Source organism: Gallus gallus, chromosome 3 (genome assembly GCF_016699485.2).
Source record: "Gallus gallus isolate bGalGal1 chromosome 3, bGalGal1.mat.broiler.GRCg7b, whole genome shotgun sequence".
NCBI classification, from domain to species: Eukaryota; Metazoa; Chordata; class Aves; order Galliformes; family Phasianidae; genus Gallus; species Gallus gallus.
Window position 1 is genome coordinate 108573887 of NC_052534.1, and position 18468 is coordinate 108592354.

The following is an 18468-nucleotide window of genomic DNA, read 5'->3' on the forward strand; positions in this document are numbered from 1 at the left end:
CTCTAAAAGAAAGTTTGCTGTGGCTATCTTGAGCTTAGAAACCCATGTACTTTACTTTACTGCAGCGGATGCACCATTCACTGAGCTACAAAACACACACCAAAACTGGATCTTGAGAGTGAGAGATTTCTGTCTATTCTAGGACCTGAAGGTTTTGTCCCTCACTTTGCAGTCCTATCTCTTCCTTGGCTACTGACATCAAACTGGACAAAGACAGATCAGGCAATGTAAAGGCCTCCAAGAACTGAGCTCACTGACCTGAGCAGTGACAAGAAGGATTTAGGTATCTAACCTACCTGAGGAAGGACATAGATAAGAAGAGGGGTGAAGGAAGTGGCATGAGACTAGAGACAAAGAGGGAAAATTGGACTCAGAACAAGAACGAGTGGATGTATTAGAAGTTGAGAATTTAATTTTATGATGATAAGAAGTAGGGATCCTTGGGTTATATTGCCTGAGGAAAGACTGGAAGTTTTAAAGATGACAATGAAACAGTAATGCCTAAGAACAGAGCATTTAAATGAAAAGAATGACCTTTGCATCTCTTTGGCAGACACACTTCTCTTGTTTTCAGCATGGTCTACTGGTTTCAGTTTCAAAGTTCAAGGCAGAATCTGAGTTGCCTTTGCTACATTTATGCCCCCAGACATCTCTACCAATGTAAAACACTAATTGAGACATAACTCATTAAACAGTAACCAGGAGAGTATAAAATGAGGGCATTTGGTGCTGCCTAGTAGGTATTTTATGAGGGTGAAATTACAAGAGAGTTGTCACTTCTAACATTTCTGAGAAGTGAAGCTCATCCCTCAACTTCTACACCTCTTGGTGCAGAAGTGCCCCTTGAAATAACTCCTGGTAGGAGCTTGCTTGAATTATCATCTCTTCAGTTAACCTTTTGCTGAAAGGCAATGGATTGGGCCAGCGTTGTTCCTGTGGGGTTACTGATGATCCTAATTCTCCTGCTGATTTTGAAAACACAAGATTTCTGGAGAAGCCAAGGGAAATTCCCCCCAGGACCGCAGCCTTTACCCATCATTGGAAATCTGCACATCATGGACCTAAAGAAGATTGGCCAGACAATGCTACAGGTAACCTATGTTGTTCCTTTCCTTAGAACTCTCACTCTAAGACAGTCACTGACCCCTTGAAAGGGATACAGAGATCTCAAGGCATGGAAATTGCAAACACAACAGTATTATTCTTTGCAGTAATTTCTCTTCCTACCATATGATACTATGTAGTGCAGAGGAGTTGGCTTCCAGCCACGTTATCAAGAGAACTAACCTGCTTCTGTGGAGCAGAGGAAATGTTAGCACTCTTCAGGCAAGGGTAACAAGAAGAGAGGGATCTTGGATCTCTCGTTATTAAAGAAACTTCACCAGGGACTGCTGAAACGATTAGGGAGGAGACCAGAGCTTTTTGAAAGCTGTTTGCTGGACTCAGCCTCTGGGAAACTGGCAGCAAAGAAATTCTTGATCCTCTCTCTTGATGGAGAAAGAAAGCTTCCTGGTTTTCCAGAGCAAACTAGGAAAAAAACTCACTGGTTATTCTTTCATACCTGGTAGAAGGAAACTCGAGGGCTTTGGGGAAAATAGTGTATGGCAGTCAGATATTTTAGGATTTTGGGCATCCCTCACTGCACTATTTCTCAAAGCCATGAACAGCAAACCTAAAGGTTTATGATGATTCCTGTACCCTGATGTATTACCAGCTTGGAGACCAATCTCCTTTTGGTTAGCTGAGCATTTCCATCAAGTCACAGAATCAGTGCAGAGGACACAATAAGACCCACTGAAAATCCATTATTCAAATACCCAGTTAAGGATTACAGATTCCATTGTGATTCCTTTAATTCACAGCAGCACCAACGTTTGCATCATAAATTCTCAACATTTTAGACAGCAAACGAAAAGCCACTGCCATGTGGGGAGAAGAACGTTGAGCCTGCTGAAATCAAGTATTTTTCACTTTGCCAAACATCATCCTTTTCGTCTTTCTCTTTGTTCTACTAGCTGTCTGAAACGTATGGCCCAGTCTTCACAGTTCAGATGGGAATGAGGAAAGTTGTGGTGCTGTCAGGATATGACACAGTGAAGGAAGCTCTGGTGAATCATGCAGATGCATTTGTAGGGAGACCTAAAATACCAATCGTGGAAAAAGCAGGAAAAGGAAAAGGTAAGTGGGCTGTTCTCATATTTTCTGCCCCTGTTCTTTTCAGGAGGCACATGTGAAAGAGAAGCATGATGAACCCCAGCAGTCCATCAGTGTGAAACCACCACAGAACAGATGAAGAATCTTTGCTTAAGTCGTTATGCATGTGTTTTAATTTTCCATTTCAGGTGTTGTATTTTCTAGTGGAGAAAACTGGAAAGTGATGAGAAGATTTACTCTTACAACCTTACGAGACTTTGGGATGGGAAAGAAGGCCATAGAAGACTATGTTGTAGAGGAGTATGGATACCTGGCAGACGTAATTGAGTCACAGAAAGGTAGGGAGATTCTTAATTTGATAGCACATATCTGACTTTTCTCAGAAAGTCTTTTAAGGAATACCAAGAATCAAGGAAGAAGAGATACAGACCTCTGTCAGAGATGCATCATTCTCCAATATCAATGCTGTGATGACTATACATGAGTTGCATTTGTCTCCTTGTCTCTCTACCTGGCAATTGCCTGGTGTGTAAATGAAAAGCTTTTATTGAAGTACTGGAATTCAAACACAGAGTTTAATATGTAACAGTACAGTCGAGGAAAAGGACTTCTTATTCCATGTGCAGCATCTCCATAAATGACACACTTTGAGGAGAAACATAGAAGGCAGTTGCAAGGAGGTGCATATCTAGACTGAAAAATTGATTGCCCATAGAAGCATATGTCTGAAAAATGCCTTCCAGTAGGAGACAGAAGATTAATTTGTACATTTCTCCAGCATCATCCAGGATTATTTGTCACTAGGTTCAGTAGCCAACAGCAGGACTTAGAATGGAATCATACAATGATAGAGTGGCTTGGGTTGGAAGGGACCTCTAGAGACAATCTAGTCCAAATTCCTGGGTAAATGTAGGGAAATCTTCCACTAAATCAGGTTGCTCAGAACCCCCAACCAGCCTGGCCTTGTGTACCTCCAGTGATGGGGCACCCACAACTTCTCTAGTCATCCTGTTCCATTGCTTCATCATCCTCACTGTGAAGAATCCCTTCTTTGTATCTAACCCGAAACTACGCTGTTTCCATTTTAAAACACTACTTCGTGTCCTATCACTACATTCCCTTTTAAAAAATCTCTCTCCACTTTTCTTATAAGCCAGCTCTGTGGCTATCATTTCCCAGATTTCAGTGAGACTCTATATGCTATTGTTATATTTTAATTAATTACAATAACCATCGATTGTGTTCTTTGCACCGTCTTTTCCTTTGCTAGGGAAGCCCCTTGAGATGACTCACTTGATGAATTCTGCTGTTGCTAATGTCATTGTATCCATATTGCTTGGAAAACGGTTTGAATATGAAGACCCCACATTCAAAAGACTTGTGTCACTGATAAATGAAAATATGAGGCTTTTTGGAAGTCCATCAGTGTCGGTAATTCATAGTGTTTGAATGTTTCCCTTCAAAATCATGCACAACACAGAGTGATAACAGTGCATCTACTCCACTCTCAGTTACTGAAATTCATCTATCTGTATATGGCAAATGCATCCTGAAGTGGCAGGAAGAAGACCTTTGGTACTACATACGGGTTTCTCTTAGTAGTTCTCAGAGTGTAGCTGCACTTCATGAAGAAGAATTGAAGAACATGCTATAAAATAAGAACAGAGCATCCCCAGATGACAGAAGTTGCCCATTATTTCCTATCTCCCATACAAAGAACAAAGTCAAAACTGGAAAAGTCTGCAAGTGTCCCTCAAGTTGCAAATGTCTCTTGAGACACCCAGCTCCAACCAAGTTGGAGAGAGAGGAATGAGAAATATAAGTGTAGAGAGGTAGGAATTTATGTCAAAGACAAATGCATAAGCATGGAATTTCTAGGCCATCAGCTAGTGTGATTGATATGTAAGAGGGAGTAAATTTTAACAATTTTACTTAGTTGGGAAGGGAAGAAAGTGGGTAAAGAGTGTTTTGTGTCAAGATTATAAGGCTATACAATATTTTCTGTAAGGGCTTTTGTTAATATACACTATTGAATAGTGGTGCATCTACTTAGTATCTGCTTTTTCTTCCTCTGCATCTGTGCATCTTACAGCTGTACAATATGTTTCCCATCCTTGGACCCTTCCTGAAGGACAACAAAAGTTTTCTTGAGAATGTAAAAGAAGTCAATGATTTTATCAAGGTTACTTTCACAAAATATCTCCAAGTCCTGGACAAAAATGACCAGAGGAGCTTCATCGACGCTTTTCTTGTCAAACAACAAGAGGTAGTTGAATGCCAGCAGCCTCCTTGTATCACCTCACTTCTCTTTCAAGCTTTTTCACTGAATACACACATTCTTTTATATGCTCTGCTCCATGGCCCAGGGGATACAAAACTTGACTAAATCACTTGGGTTAAACCCAGTGACTGCTCCCTATATTTCAAAATATTCCTGTTGTCACTGAAATTAACCTTGCTGATTTGACTGTTTGTTCCCATGGGTAACAGAGTCAGTCCAAGCACTCAGTAATTCAAGATTCAGCTCATTACAGACTTCTGAAGGTGTTCCCTCCAAACTTCCTCCTCCTTTATGCTTTTAATCCCTCCCTGAGGTTTGTGTATGATTTCTTTCCCTGTTTTACAGTGATAGAAATGTGTTCTTGAATATTTAACAGGCTGACAACATTATTGTTTCATTTTTCCAGCAGAATGAAAAGGCCAATAAATTTTTCGACGATGAAAACTTAACTGAGGTTGTGAGAAATCTGTTTACAGCTGGCATGGATACCACAGCCACCACTTTACGCTGGGGCCTTCTACTTATGATGAAATACCCTGAAATTCAGAGTAAGTGGAAACTAGGCATTCAGTGGCTTTCTTCTCATCGGGACAGCAAGTTCTCTTTATCCCATTATTCCTAGCAGGGGAAAGAGAAGTTTGAACAAGGTATGTATGATCCAAATGCTCTTTTCACAGAAAAAGTCCAGGAAGAAATAGATCGAGTGATCGGCTCAAACCCCCCAAGAACTGAGCATCGAACTAAAATGCCATACACGGATGCTGTTATACATGAAATTCAGAGGTTCGCTAATATCCTGCCACTGAACTTGCCTCATGAGACGACCATGGATGTCACTATCAAAGGCTATTTCATTCCCAAGGTAAGACACCAGCAGCACTACTTTCCTTCCGTCTATCTCCAGTGTGACACCTCTTCCTTTCTAGTCTGTCTTGCATCCAGGGATGCTCACTCACTCTGGGGTTCTCACAGCTACTTCAGCAGCAGCTACCCTGTAAATATGTTAATATGTTATATTTCTTCAGCTCCAGCATTCACCACTGCTCCCAACAACACCACTGTTAGTGCAATAACTGCTCTACCTTGGTTTGCAGGGAACCTATATCATCCCCTTGCTCAACTCTGTCCTGCAAGACAAAACCCAGTGGGAGAAACCATGCTCCTTCCACCCTGAGCATTTCCTCAACTCAGAGGGGAAGTTTGTAAAGAAAGATGCTTTCATACCTTTTTCAGCAGGTATGTTCTATTCTGCTCTTTGGGCTCTGAGGGGAACTGGGCATCTGGGATTCCTTCTTTTTCACTGAACCTGATATTTCAGACTTTTCCCAGATGTTACCTCTCCTTTTCTCTCCACCTACATCTGCTAACTTGAATAGCCTAGCTTTACCCATGGACTTGAATTCTGAATTCATTCTCCTACAGCTTAAAGCCCCTCACAACTGGAAAAAAAAAAAAAAAAAAAAAAAAAAACAGCTCCCATTGACTCTTATGGACCATTCTGCATTTCATTGCAGGGCGGAGGATCTGTGCTGGTGAGACTCTTGCCAAAATGGAGCTCTTCCTCTTCTTCACCAGCCTCCTACAGAGGTTCACCTTCCAGCCTCCTCCTGGAATTTCCTCCTCAGACCTGGATCTCTCTGCCCCCCCTAGGTTTGTCATTGCCCCAGTAACTCATGAGGTCTGTGCAGTGTCACGTTCCTAGGGGCTTTTATCAGCTGCCTCCTTTTCCTGGAACGCTCAGATGAAATATCTGAGTTCACCTCTATTCCTACCAGGGAAGTTTGGTACTTCTGAATCTAGTAAGTGATTTCTAGTCCAACTACACCTTGATAACAAGGTGTAGTTGGACTAGCAAGAGGTGTGTCACCCACCATTCCAAAAGGTGGCAGTCCTGACCTGCTGCCACTCCTTGAATGAGCAAATTGGCGGTCCCTGTGAGAATGAATGAGTCCATCCCTACACCACTGCATGTTCCCCTCAAGAAAAGAGTCTGGGGCCAGACTTGTGGCCAGAGCTCACAGGGTGTTGCACAGATCTCACGTACATACACAAGGACATTCACCTTCCTCCTCCAGCACAGCTGCGCTCAAGCTGCCCAGTGAAAATGAGCCATTATGTATTTTGTCCCCATACTACTGTCAAAGAGACACATAGAAATGTAACTGCAAAAACACAGAAAAGAAACACAGGAAAGCAATAAATTCTCCATTTCATATCAAACTGTCACTAATGTTGTCTTTGAAACTGAACAGTTTTGCACCTGAAATGGAAACTCTGTGTTGGGAACAAATCAGTGATGTACTTCCAGTAGGAACTGGACAAACCAGTGCTCCTATGGCACCATTCGGGCTCTTCCAACTTGTTTATTAAAGAGCCCTGCTGTAGCTTTTCAGTCAAAAGGACATTTGAAAACTACCTAGTCTCCTTGGACTTCAGTAAAGCATTTTACACCATTTGCCATAAGATCTCCATAGTGAAGCTGATAAAGAATGGGCTGGATGGGGAGATAGTGAGGTGTGCTGCAAATGGCTGAAAAAACAGGCCTAGAGGGTGGTGGGCAGTGGTGCCAAGTCTAGTGTGGGGCGAGTATGAACTGGAACACCGGAGGTTCCCTGTGAACATATTGTGGACGTAGCGTACCTACACTTCAGTAAAGCCTTTCACAGTCTCCCACAGCATTCTCCTGAAGAGGGTGGTTGTTCATGGTTTTGACAGTATACTCTTTGCTGGGTAAAGAACTGCCTGGAGTGCTGAGTGCAGAGAGTGGTGGTGCATGGAGTTGAATCCAGCTGACAGCTGGTCATGAGTGCGCCCTCAATAAGTTTGCAAATGACACCAAGTTGGGAGGAAGTGTTGACCTGCCTGGGGGTAGGAAGGCACTTCAGAAGGTCCTGGATAAACCATATCGATGGGCTGAGGCCAATTGTATAAAGTTCAAGTAGACAGTTCCAGTAGATCAAGGACAGTTCCAGGTCCTGAACTTTGGTCACATCAACCACAGACAACGTTATGGGATTGGGGCAGAGTGGCTGGAAGACTGTTTGGGAGAAGTGGATCTGGGGGTGCAGGTTGATGCTTGGCTGAACATAAGCCAGCAGTGTGCCCATGTGGCCAAGAAGGCCAATGGCATCCTGGCTTGTGTCGGAAATAGTGCAGTCAGGTGGAACAGAGAGGTAATCAACCCCCTGTGCTCAGCACTGGTGAGGCCGTTCCTCAAGTGTTGTGTCCACTTTTGGGATCCTCACTACAGAAAAGACACGGAGGTCCTTGAGCTTGTTCAGAGAAGGACAATGAAACTGTGAGGGGGTCTGGAACACAAGTCTTATGGGGAGCGGCTGAGAGAACTGGGATTGTTTAGCCTCAAGAAGAGGAGGCTCAGGGGAGATCTCAGTGCTCTCTCCAACTCCCCAGAAGGAGGTTGTACTGAGGTGAGGATTGGCCTCTTCTCCCAGGTAACAGCAATAGGACGAGTGGTCATGGCCTCAAGTTGCTGCACCAGGGGAGATTCAGGTTGGAAAAATTTATTCTCCAAAAAAGTGGTAATGCGTTGGAATGGGCTGCACAGGAAGGTGGTGGAGTCACCATCCCTGGAGGTGTTCAAGAAACGTGTGAATGTGTCACTGACACTGTTAGTGGGCATGGTGGTAATGGGTTGATTGTTCGATTTAATTATCTTAAAGTTCTTTCCAGCCTTAATGATTACATGATTCAATGATCCTAACATTACTGTCCAGGTAACTGATCACTGGCACAGGTTGCCCAAAAAGCCTTTGGAGTCTCCTCTTTGGAGATCTTCAAAAGCCCCCTGTAGATCATCATGGGCAAATAGGTCCAGGTGTTCCTGCATGAGGAAGGGGATTGGATCAGATGACTTCCAGAGGTCCCTACCACTGTCAATGATTCTATGACTGTCTGATTAGAAATTCCCAATCAATCCAATGAGAGCAAAGTTACAAAAGTGCCTAAGCACTTAGCAAAAACATCTCTGTGTATTAATCCCTTGGGTATTGGCATTCCGATTTCAGCACTCAAGGTATCAATGCTGTGCCTGTACTAAGGGTGAAAATCTAACTATCAATAAACTGAATGACATGCAGAATTCATGACTTTTATATTAAACACCAGATTCATGACCTCTGGACTATCATTACTGGACAATGAAGGACTGACACCCAATCACACAGGCTCAGCAATCATTTAACTGACTCTGTACCATACTGGTAACTCATTAACAAGCACAGGGAAAGAGAACAAACTAGTCACCAAGCACAACACCCTTCACCAGAATAGAGGTTTATGGACTAGTGTTTCTTATAGCTTTTTGTTTTCTTTTGTTTTCAGGAAGACAGAAATCCAGAGTTCTCTTTTCTCTTGTCTCTTTTGTAGTTAACACTCAGCTGAATAGAGATGGACTGGAGCAACTGCACTACCATGGCTTTAGTGTTCATCCTGACTTTTTTGTTCATTATGAAAATTGGAGGTCTCTGGAGTAACCACTGGAGAAAGAACTTTCCCCCAGGACCAAGGGCGTTACCCATCATTGGAAATCTTCATTTGTTTGATTTGAAGAGACCCTACAGGACTTATCTACAGGTAGTCATTATCTTTTGTATTGGACTCAACAATCCCTGTGGATTGCCTCCAGGATACTCTATTCTATTCTTCAGGATATTCTATGATGCTTTTTTTCCCATAATTACACCTAATTGCATAGTGAAAGATGTCAGAGAATTTCCCTTACCTCACTTGGTATGTTATCTCACAGATGACTCATTGTAAGAACAGGAGACGATCATTTGAGCACTTATTTGAATGCAGCAAGATTTGTTCTTTGCTATAACAACTTCTCCCTTCACTGCAACTTCATGCATTTGGGGGTCAGCATCAAACAGTTCTCACAGTAATAACAAGTGCTCATAATTCCCTCCATCTTCCAGTGGTTATGTGGGTTATGTAACTATAGCCTACTGCCTCACAGACCTAGCAGCCTCTCTCATCTTCCTTTCCTCCTTTCCTACCAAAATATTAAGATAAGTGTACACTTCTAATTTTCAGGTCCTGTAGTTGACAGAATATACAGGAAAGATCTAAACAAACTACAGTAACAACTCTTCTGCTTCCCTTCTGGAGATTACATGTCTTAGTTTATTGCCGGGCTTGCCCGGCTTTGAGTCAGAAGATTTCTATGAGTCTGGTACTATCCTCTTAGGGTTTGTTTCTGTCAGATACTGCAAATGCAATATCTCCTTGGTGATGATTTTAGATGGAATATTTGTACCTACATATCTGCATGAATGTCACAACCACAGATTGAAAGAAGGCTCAGATGCAGTTTTGGAAAATAATTTGTAGATATCCCATGCAACCTAACTGGCTTGGCTCCACCTCCTTTCAGGTCATCAGAACCTGTATATCTTTGCTGTAATTGCTGTGTCTATTCTATCAGAGAAGGCTGATCCCCCAACTTGAGTTCAGCTCAAGGCTCAGAGTTCACAAGTATTCTGTGCATAAACACAACTGGAAACCATACGTTCATCCTCAGCACCAACATTGCAAATGGCAGAAGGCTGTTAGTGAGGAACACCCTCTGTAAAGATAAAATTCTGCTGCAGCTACAAGAGTCTGGGATGACAATATCCCCACCCAAGGCACTACCCTTAATTCAGACTCATCACTGCTGCTATATCATTTTGTACAGGTGCTGACACTTGCTTATCAGCTGCTGATGGCTTTGACTGCCAGTGCTAAATGCTTACCATCAGATTCCCTGTACAAACATTCTAGAAAGGAAGTTCAGTCACGCAGACCACCTCATATTGTCAGGAGAACCAAGAACATTGCGTTAAGTAAAAATAAATGAAGCTAAAAAGGTGCCAGCTTTGGCAAAACTGCTTAGGAAAACATTTTCCTAACTTATGGACAAGGCAGGTAAATAAGCAGCCAGTTTTTTTTCACCACTGAAAAGGTGGTGAATCTGTCTGTAGGCTGCAAAAGTTGTAAGTCACTGTTATCTTCTTCTGTCAGCTGTCAAAAGAATATGGTCCTGTCTTCAGCGTTCAGATGGGGCAAAGGAAAATAGTAGTGATCTCTGGGTATGAGACAGTGAAGGAAGCTCTCATAAACCAGGCAGATGCCTTTGCAGAGAGACCAAAAATCCCAATCTTTGAAGATCTGACCAGAGGAAATGGTGAGTTGGTTTTCTTTTTCCTAATCAAAAACTTTGTTTCCTGCTTAAAAAGCAGAGGGTGTCACATCACTTAGAACCAGAGAAAATATAAGGCACTGGAAACAGGGAGTCATAACCTCACTGACTTCAGTGGATTTATTCAAATTTTGAACCAAATTTTGTTTTTCTTTCTTTTGTTGAAGTCTGAACAAATTTAGGGAAACATTTATTTCCTTGGTCAGATAGAATTTAACCTGTTTTCAAACCTACTGCTACTGCTGTCTACATCATTTGTCTGCAAACTAGTTACTCTAAATCTGCCACTGCCTTGGAATCTCCTCTTTGTGTCAGGGATTGTTTTTGCTCACGGTGAAAACTGGAAAGTGATGCGAAGGTTTACTCTCACAACCTTACGAGATTTTGGGATGGGGAAAAGAGCCATTGAGGACCGCATTGTGGAGGAGTATGGCTATCTGATAGACAACGTTGGGTCACAAGAAGGTGGGTAGATGAGACGTTCTCCAGATCTCTAAGGTTTTGTTCAAATTATCATAGAATCATGGAATGGTTTGGATTGGAAGGGACCTTTAAGATCATCCAGTTCCAACCTCCCTGCTGTAGGAAGGGACACCTCCCACTAGACCAGGTTGCTCACAGCCCCATCCAGCCCAGGTACCCTGTGGCTTGACAATAACCTTCTCAAGTTCTTCAGCTGTTTACTTTGGACTAAATCAATTCGATTAATTTGGCTCCTCTGGCTTTTTTGTTGATTTGGCATGGTTATCTGGCAATAAACGCTAATCACTACTAATTAAAATAAATAAATAGCAATAATTAGTGTTTAACTTATATAGTCTCTTCCCGCAATGTAATGTGTTCTTTTGTTCATTGTGTAGGAAAACCCTTTGATGCTAGTAAAATAATTAATGCAGCAGTTGCTAACATAATTGTGTCAATATTACTTGGAAAACGATTTGACTACAAAGACTCCAGATTTATAAGGCTTCAACATCTGACCAATGAAAGCATGAGGCTTGCAGGGAAACCTTTGGTTACGGTAATGTTAAACATTTTTATGTTACTGTTCTATAGTGAAATTACACTGGTGGTCCATCGATGGTATTAAACAAAAAAGACTGAGATACTGAGAGTGATTACAGTCACTTTGGGACAAAACAAAGCTTGCAAGGCAATTCAGGTCATCATGAAGCCAACAACCAAACCCCTGATCTCATAAAATCTTAAATTATAGTTAGATGAGTGTTAAATCTGGACCGAAAAGATCAGATTGCCTTCTCCCTCCTTCCTTCCTTTTTCCTTTGTGATATTTCCTGTTTGCAGAGTATTGACATCAAACGGATGGGAGAAATAAAACAAAATGAAATAAAATAAAATAAAATGTAAAATGGAATTATAGAGGAATATATAGTAGTCAGTTTAATTTTCTGTGAGATAACTTCCCCCCAAAATACGGCTCACACACATGTGGTGACCTGCCCACAGAGTACACTCTCAGAACATAGCAAAGGGAGAAGCTATGGAGGATATGGTCTACCTTTAAAAGAAGCCTTGATACAGAACTTATTTTTCCATGCTACTTGTATGTGGAAATGTCTCAATGAGTGATAAGCTCAGATAACTGTATGCAGTGCTGACACTCACCAGAATTGCTTCTCTCCCGTTAGACTTCAAAACAGGAAAAATATTCAGCAGAAAAGCTGGTCTAGACAATAAATAAAGTTGCAGGATAACACTTCAGTTAGCAGGTGCTCTTTTTCATTAAAAAAAAAAACAACAACACAAAACCCAAAAAACTTGAAGTTTCGTGGTTTTTAGCCATTTGCAATCAGCAGTATCACTGTACACATCTGCACAATTCAATTTCCATTCTCCAGAGGGAAAGGGTTCACCATTCCACCGTTTATACCATTGCAACAGTGGCAAGATACAGTTTTTTTATGCAAATTTCTTCCTTTCATTTTGTAATTATGCTCCATATATGTTTGTGTGGGGACACAGACTAAGATGTGTGGGAAATAACTGTAGTACTCCTTGAATTTTTGCTGTTTCCCTGTATTCATCTGTCCTTGGGGGATTTTCTATGGTGAATTTGTCCTGCCATGTTCTAAATAACAAAATATTAAAGCGAAGTCTCTGTTCTTTGCATCTGAAAAGAGGACATGATAGTATTCATTCGCTCCTGTAAAATGCATTTGGACTTTTGGCAGCTAACTGCTAACAGCTTTCACTCTTGTAGATGTATAACATCTTCCCATACCTTGGATTCCTTCTGAGGGCCAACAAGACTCTTCTCAAAAACAGAGACGAATTCCATGCTTATGTAAAAGCTACTTTTCTAGAAAATCTCAAAACTCTGGACAAAAACGATCAAAGAAGTTTCATTGATGCTTTCCTTGTTAAACAGCAGGAGGTAACTGAACCTTTTTTCTTCAAACTTTTATGTTTTTTGAAGCCACCCACAATTTCCTTTGAGACCTAATAACCATAGCTTGCTTTCTTTGGCAATTTATCTTCAACCAAACAGCTGAAGAGTCAGTGGGTGTGAATGGATATTTCATTCTGAATGAATGAATATTTCATTCCGTTGCAGTTCTGACCCCTTTTAATCAGCAAATATTTCTTCCTTTAAGCTTTTCTCCAGAGTAGTTGGGTACATTTACCAAGGCTACACCTTCCCATATGCTCTGTCCTAGTCCTTCTGACTCTTCCAAAAACATAAAGCATTACAGAGCAAAAGAGCTCCTTGGGCTCTACTGGGATCCTTTTTTGGTGGCTGTGATACATCTTAGTTACCTCTCACATAGATAAACCAACTCTCTTTGAAGCTGGCCTCATTATGGGCAGAGGTTATGCAAAACAAAACCTCTGGCAACACTTCTACCTGGGTATAAACCCAAAGCTCCTTGTCTTTTATATTAAATACAGAATTTATTAGCAAATATTTAGCTGTCTGTATTGCATTTTCCATGGAAAGGTTTAAGTTTTTACCCTTCTACCTCATCCACTTCTTTCAGGAGAAATCCACTACCAATGGGTATTTCCATAATGGTAACCTGCTAAGCTTGGTGAGCAACTTGTTCACTGCTGGTGTTGAGACCATTTCCACCACACTAAACTGGAGCTTTCTGCTGATGCTAAAGTACCCTGAAATTCAGAGTAAGTGGCTTTACAACAGATGCTCTTGAACTCAGCACAGTAGAAACTGAACAGAACCTTTGATGGTTAACAAATCTGCTAAAAAAAAGACAAGATTTTCAGTTAATTATTATCTAGGTATGACTACACCCTGTGGTTCAGACCCAGTGAGGGACACATTAGCCAGTCTACACCGTAGATTACTGACGATTTTCATATGGGCCAGGTTCTTTTCTCAGTAAAATCTCAATAATTAGAAGACAAACAAACAAACAAACAAACAAAAACAGAGCTAACCAGAGCTATCCTGTGTCGGGCAATGAAGTTGTTCCAGGTTTCCTTCAGTAACACCCCGTGGATAACCAATGGAAGAGACTTGCACTTTAAATGCCTGAGAGCATTCAAGGAACTGCTCTTCACCCAACATCTACAGAGAGGGACACTTTGCTACCTCTGGCAAACTGATCTGAACCTGCTGCCTTCCACCTTCCAGAAAACAACACAGAACCCAGCAGAGAATATGAAATTAAAAAAAAAAGTAATGTTACTAGTTCCATCGTTAATATTTTAACACAAGGATATATAAGAAAACAACTTATACGCACTTTTACGCATATATTTAGTTGACAAGGAAAAATACTAACTACTGAAAAGTTTAAATATTAACTACTGAAGAGCCTTCTTAAATTACCCATAGGTTTTTTATTGGCAAGAATATGATCAGACACTGTAGTTCTGTTCACCTCCCATTAATATTTGGGAGACTGCATGGCTTTCACTCGAGATCTTCCATAGTTTTGCATGAGTGCAGCCCACTATGTCTGAGGGTCGAAGGAATGATTGTCTCTTTCTTGCACTGGTTTCTCTCCTCAGGAAAGGTCCAAGAAGAGATAGAGCAAGTGATCGGGTCAAACCCCCCACGCATTGAGCATCGAACTCAAATGCCATATACAGATGCTGTTATCCATGAAGTTCAGCGGTTTGCTAATATCCTGCCATTGGATTTGCCTCATGAGACTGCTGAAGATGTCACTCTCAAAGACTATTTCATTCCCAAGGTGAGGTGCTCGTGGGATTGTTTCTGTTAGCGTTTCTCCAATCTCAACGCTGGTTAATGTGAGGTACCTGAATGCTTTTGTGAAGCCACACAATGGCAGTCAGAATAATTTTTTTATTGCCATTACCTCCACTGAAATATCTGACCACAGAATACCTCCACTGTCTCATTCTGCAGGGAACCTACATCATCCCCTTGCTGACCTCTGTCCTGCGAGACAAATCCCAGTGGGAGAAACCAGACGTGTTCTATCCTGAACACTTCCTTGATTCCAAGGGAAAGTTCGTGAAGAAGGATGCTTTCATGCCATTTTCAGCAGGTACCTTCTCATTTTATTGACTGCTGTGTACCAATCTCAGACAGCTCAGACACATTCTGCTCTAAGACATGTGAATCTTTGGCTCTTCCCATATACAGCTGCATTTCTAGTACATACAAAGCATGCAGAAAATGTGGCTTCTGTATTTTTTCCTGGGGAACTAAGTTTAATTTTTTAATGTCCCTTTTCAAGAGTCCTCAGTAGTCTCAGCTGATCAGGTCTTCTTAACCTGAGACAACAAACAAGGTTCTACTATGTTAATACCTAAGTTCCTTTTAATAACAAAGGATGTAAATAGGCTGCCATTGACTCTCCTACACAGAGTGATGATCACCTCATCTTACATACTTGCATGTTTTTCCAAAGCACAGGACATTCCTACTCTCACGATGATGCTCCTTTTCTAACATTTCTCCTGTTCTTCAGGCTCTGTCTTTGTTCAGTAAAGATCCTATAATCAATTTCTGGCCAATTTCCACAATACTCTGCACTTTTTATACGCCTTGCATATATTTTGTGTGACATTTGAATATGCTTTTTCTCATCGTACTCAATATCCAACATATGATAAAATCAATTTTTTGTTGGGTTTTTTTTTTGGTAAAAGAATGTCTGATATTCCCAATTCACGGACCTTCCTTATCAGATTTAAGTCTAAACGTCCCAGCTGAAAGCACATCCAGGGAATGTGAGATCTGGGCATTCCCTGGAAGGCTTAGTTCATAGCACAGCATAGTGCTCCATTTTCTACTTTGCCAAACAGGGGAGTTAAAATCAAATCTTAATTCAGGCCGTTGATAGTTCTGGCCTTGAATTATTATTAAGAAGTTTAGAAGCTGCTGAATTTGACCAGGATTGAGAAAAAATTACATTCACAACAGATCCAAAAGGAGGCTTATATTAGGTGTTCCACAGACATTAGATCGTATTTAGATTTAGATTGTATTTCCATGCATTTATCCCCAAATACAAGCATAAAACCAACAATTTTCTTTAAGAAAATAATCACTAGGTGGCTTTATAATCACTCCTTTGAAGTCCAGGTATCTCTCCCATGCTCTCATGTACTTCTGAGTGCTGCTTTGTCCTTTGTTTGTACTTGGGACATGGCATTTCAAGTCACTGTTCAGTTGGCGACCCTGCACATAGCAGGGGGTTGAAACTCAATGATCATTGTGGTCCTTTTCAACCCAGCCCATTCTATGATTCTATGAAAAGATGCTCAGAAGTGTTTCATATCTTCCAACCACTGAAGAAGCAGCTCCAGCTGATTCTGTTACCACACATTTCGCATTTCATTGCAGGGCGGAGGATCTGTGCCGGTGAGACTCTTGCCAAAATGGAGCTCTTCCTCTTCTTCACCAGCCTCCTGCAGAGGTTCACCTTCCAGCCTCCTCCCGGAGTTTCCTCCTCAGACCTGGACCTCAGCCCTGCTATTTCATTTAACGTTGTCCCCAAACCCTATAAAATCTGTGCTGTCGCACGCTCTTAGGGCTCAAATCTGCATAAATTCAACTTGAAAATGTTATGACTTTTTCATGATTTCCTTTGGCCAACATTCGCAACACTGCATCTTAATGAAGGTCTTCAGTACATCTAAACCAAAATGTTCTTTTATTTTTTATTTACTGTGAAAAGACACTTCTTGTGGACCAGAATTATGGAGTGATTGATGACTTGTGGATCAACCTAATTGATTGCCTAATCTGGGCTAAATAATAGAGAAACTTCATTTCTTCTTCTGCCTCTGAACTGTAAATGTTAACTGACATGTATTTCCTGAGAGTGCACTTTCACATAACATAAGTCAGTGACTGCTAGCCACCAAAAGGGCCCACAGTTGTAATGATGACAGTACTTCATCTATTGGATGCTCTGGGTATGCTGCTCTCAGACACAACAGCCATCTGACTGTGTCTCACCTTGAGAAGAAACACAAAATCTTCTTCCACCACACAACATTTGCGTCTGTAAAGCAGCTACTGATCTTCTGCAGTGATGGAAGACTGGCAACACTACAGCCCTGTACATTTGTTTCATTAATATGGGTGTATCCTATATGTCTACCACAGATAGAGAAGAAATAACAGTTGTACCCCAAGTAAACATTATTGCTCAGGAAAAAATCTTAATCCAAATTGACCTTAGCCCAGAAATCCAAGATCATTCCTGAATATTCTGTAACTATATAACCTAGGTAAACGCAGCACGCAATCCTGGCAAACATCTACTGCTTTTGTAATGCACTTTCTCACTGGCTATCAAACATTGCACAAACACTGTCTGCAAATTCCAGCTGGCAGAGGGCACCCACCTCCTGGTGATGGTAAAAGGAAGTGGAAATTGAGAGCAAATGTAACCCCCGGTCAATCGCACTTCACACTTTGCTCTCCCCCAGCAGGGAGAGTGGGAGCTGAGCAGTACTCATGGCTGGCACCTAGACATGTCAGGACACTTTGGCCTTGTGCTGTTGCAAAGAACATTGCTGTTTGCTGAGCCATCACTATGAAGTGCATAGGGGAATTTTCTCCTCACCAAGAGTATGAGAAAGATATCTCTGCGTGCACTTTGCTTTTCCTGATCCTTCTGTTGAAAAAGCAAAACAAAAAGTGTATGGAAATGATACCGCAAAGAGAATTTTTCCCAAACAAAAAGCATATGCTAGCAGAAACCTGCTCATGGCAGATGGGATGACTGGTATATCCCAGTAGCCACCACTAATCAACTCACACAGCCGTTCCCAGCAGACTGAGGGATGAAAAAAACACAGCACTGACCAACACACAGAGGCAACCTGCTGCCCCTGTTCTCCCCCTGTTCCATGTATTCATTCAACAAATGTAGAAATTAAAAGGAATACTCCAATCTCCAATCACATTTGCCTTTTTTTAAAGCTCCCACTTGCACTTTCCCACCATGCTGAAGAGGAAAATTGCCTCTTCATCACCATAGCACTGTGTCAGCACATGCATAACTATGCCTAAAGGCAACACTGACATGTATTCAAGTTTATGGCTACATTTATGTAAGGACAGCTCTTATAACTCAATATCTGGAAGTATTTTCAGATTAGAAATAAACATTGCACTGACAGACCACCTGAACACTTAGCTCTTCTGTCTCATATCTCCAAATTGTAATAATAAATTTGAAGTTAGAGAGAATAAGAGAATAACACTTAAGCTATGCAGTCCTAAGCATCAGTTAAGGTGACATCTCCATTTGCCCTGAGTTTTTGTTCAGTGCTGTCAACCTTGACAATACTAACATGTATTGCCATTTTGACCAGGACTTGGTAACTTATACCAAAAAGTAGAGTCTATAGACGTAACATT

The 18468-nt window shown here is 41.3% G+C and overlaps 2 protein-coding genes across 6 annotated transcripts; both read left to right on the forward strand.

Moving 5' to 3' along the window:
* The first annotated feature begins 738 nt into the window (after window positions 1-738).
* On the forward strand, window positions 739-6655 carry CYP2AC1 (cytochrome P450, family 2, subfamily AC, polypeptide 1). Of its 4 annotated transcripts, XR_006938657.1 has the most exons (10): window positions 739-1091; window positions 2016-2178; window positions 2343-2492; window positions 3425-3585; window positions 4247-4423; window positions 4842-4983; window positions 5113-5297; window positions 5530-5671; window positions 5950-6232; window positions 6276-6655. XR_006938657.1 is itself a non-coding variant. In XM_046938979.1 (9 exons), exons 1-9 carry the CDS (start codon window positions 912-914, stop codon window positions 6135-6137), a joined length of 1488 nt encoding a protein of 495 aa, XP_046794935.1. In that variant the 5' UTR covers window positions 739-911; the 3' UTR covers window positions 6138-6655. The 4 variants fall into 4 exon arrangements, 3 of the variants coding, with proteins under 3 accessions (XP_046794935.1, NP_001316427.1, XP_025004571.1); XM_046938979.1 differs by having other exon boundaries at window positions 5950-6655; NM_001329498.2 differs by having other exon boundaries at window positions 4247-4420; window positions 5950-6655.
* Window positions 6656-8675: 2020 nt separating this feature from the next.
* CYP2AC2 (cytochrome P450, family 2, subfamily AC, polypeptide 2) lies at window positions 8676-18005 on the forward strand. 2 transcript variants are annotated; one of them, XM_015285174.4, is made up of 10 exons: window positions 8676-8727; window positions 8822-9028; window positions 10460-10622; window positions 10953-11102; window positions 11498-11658; window positions 12859-13032; window positions 13637-13778; window positions 14631-14815; window positions 14992-15133; window positions 16438-16661. In XM_015285174.4, exons 2-10 carry the CDS (start codon window positions 8843-8845, stop codon window positions 16623-16625), a joined length of 1491 nt encoding a protein of 496 aa, XP_015140660.2. In that variant the 5' UTR covers window positions 8676-8727; window positions 8822-8842; the 3' UTR covers window positions 16626-16661. The 2 variants fall into 2 exon arrangements, with proteins under 2 accessions (XP_015140660.2, NP_001316429.2); NM_001329500.2 differs by having other exon boundaries at window positions 8709-9028; window positions 16438-18005.
* Window positions 18006-18468: the final 463 nt, after the last annotated feature.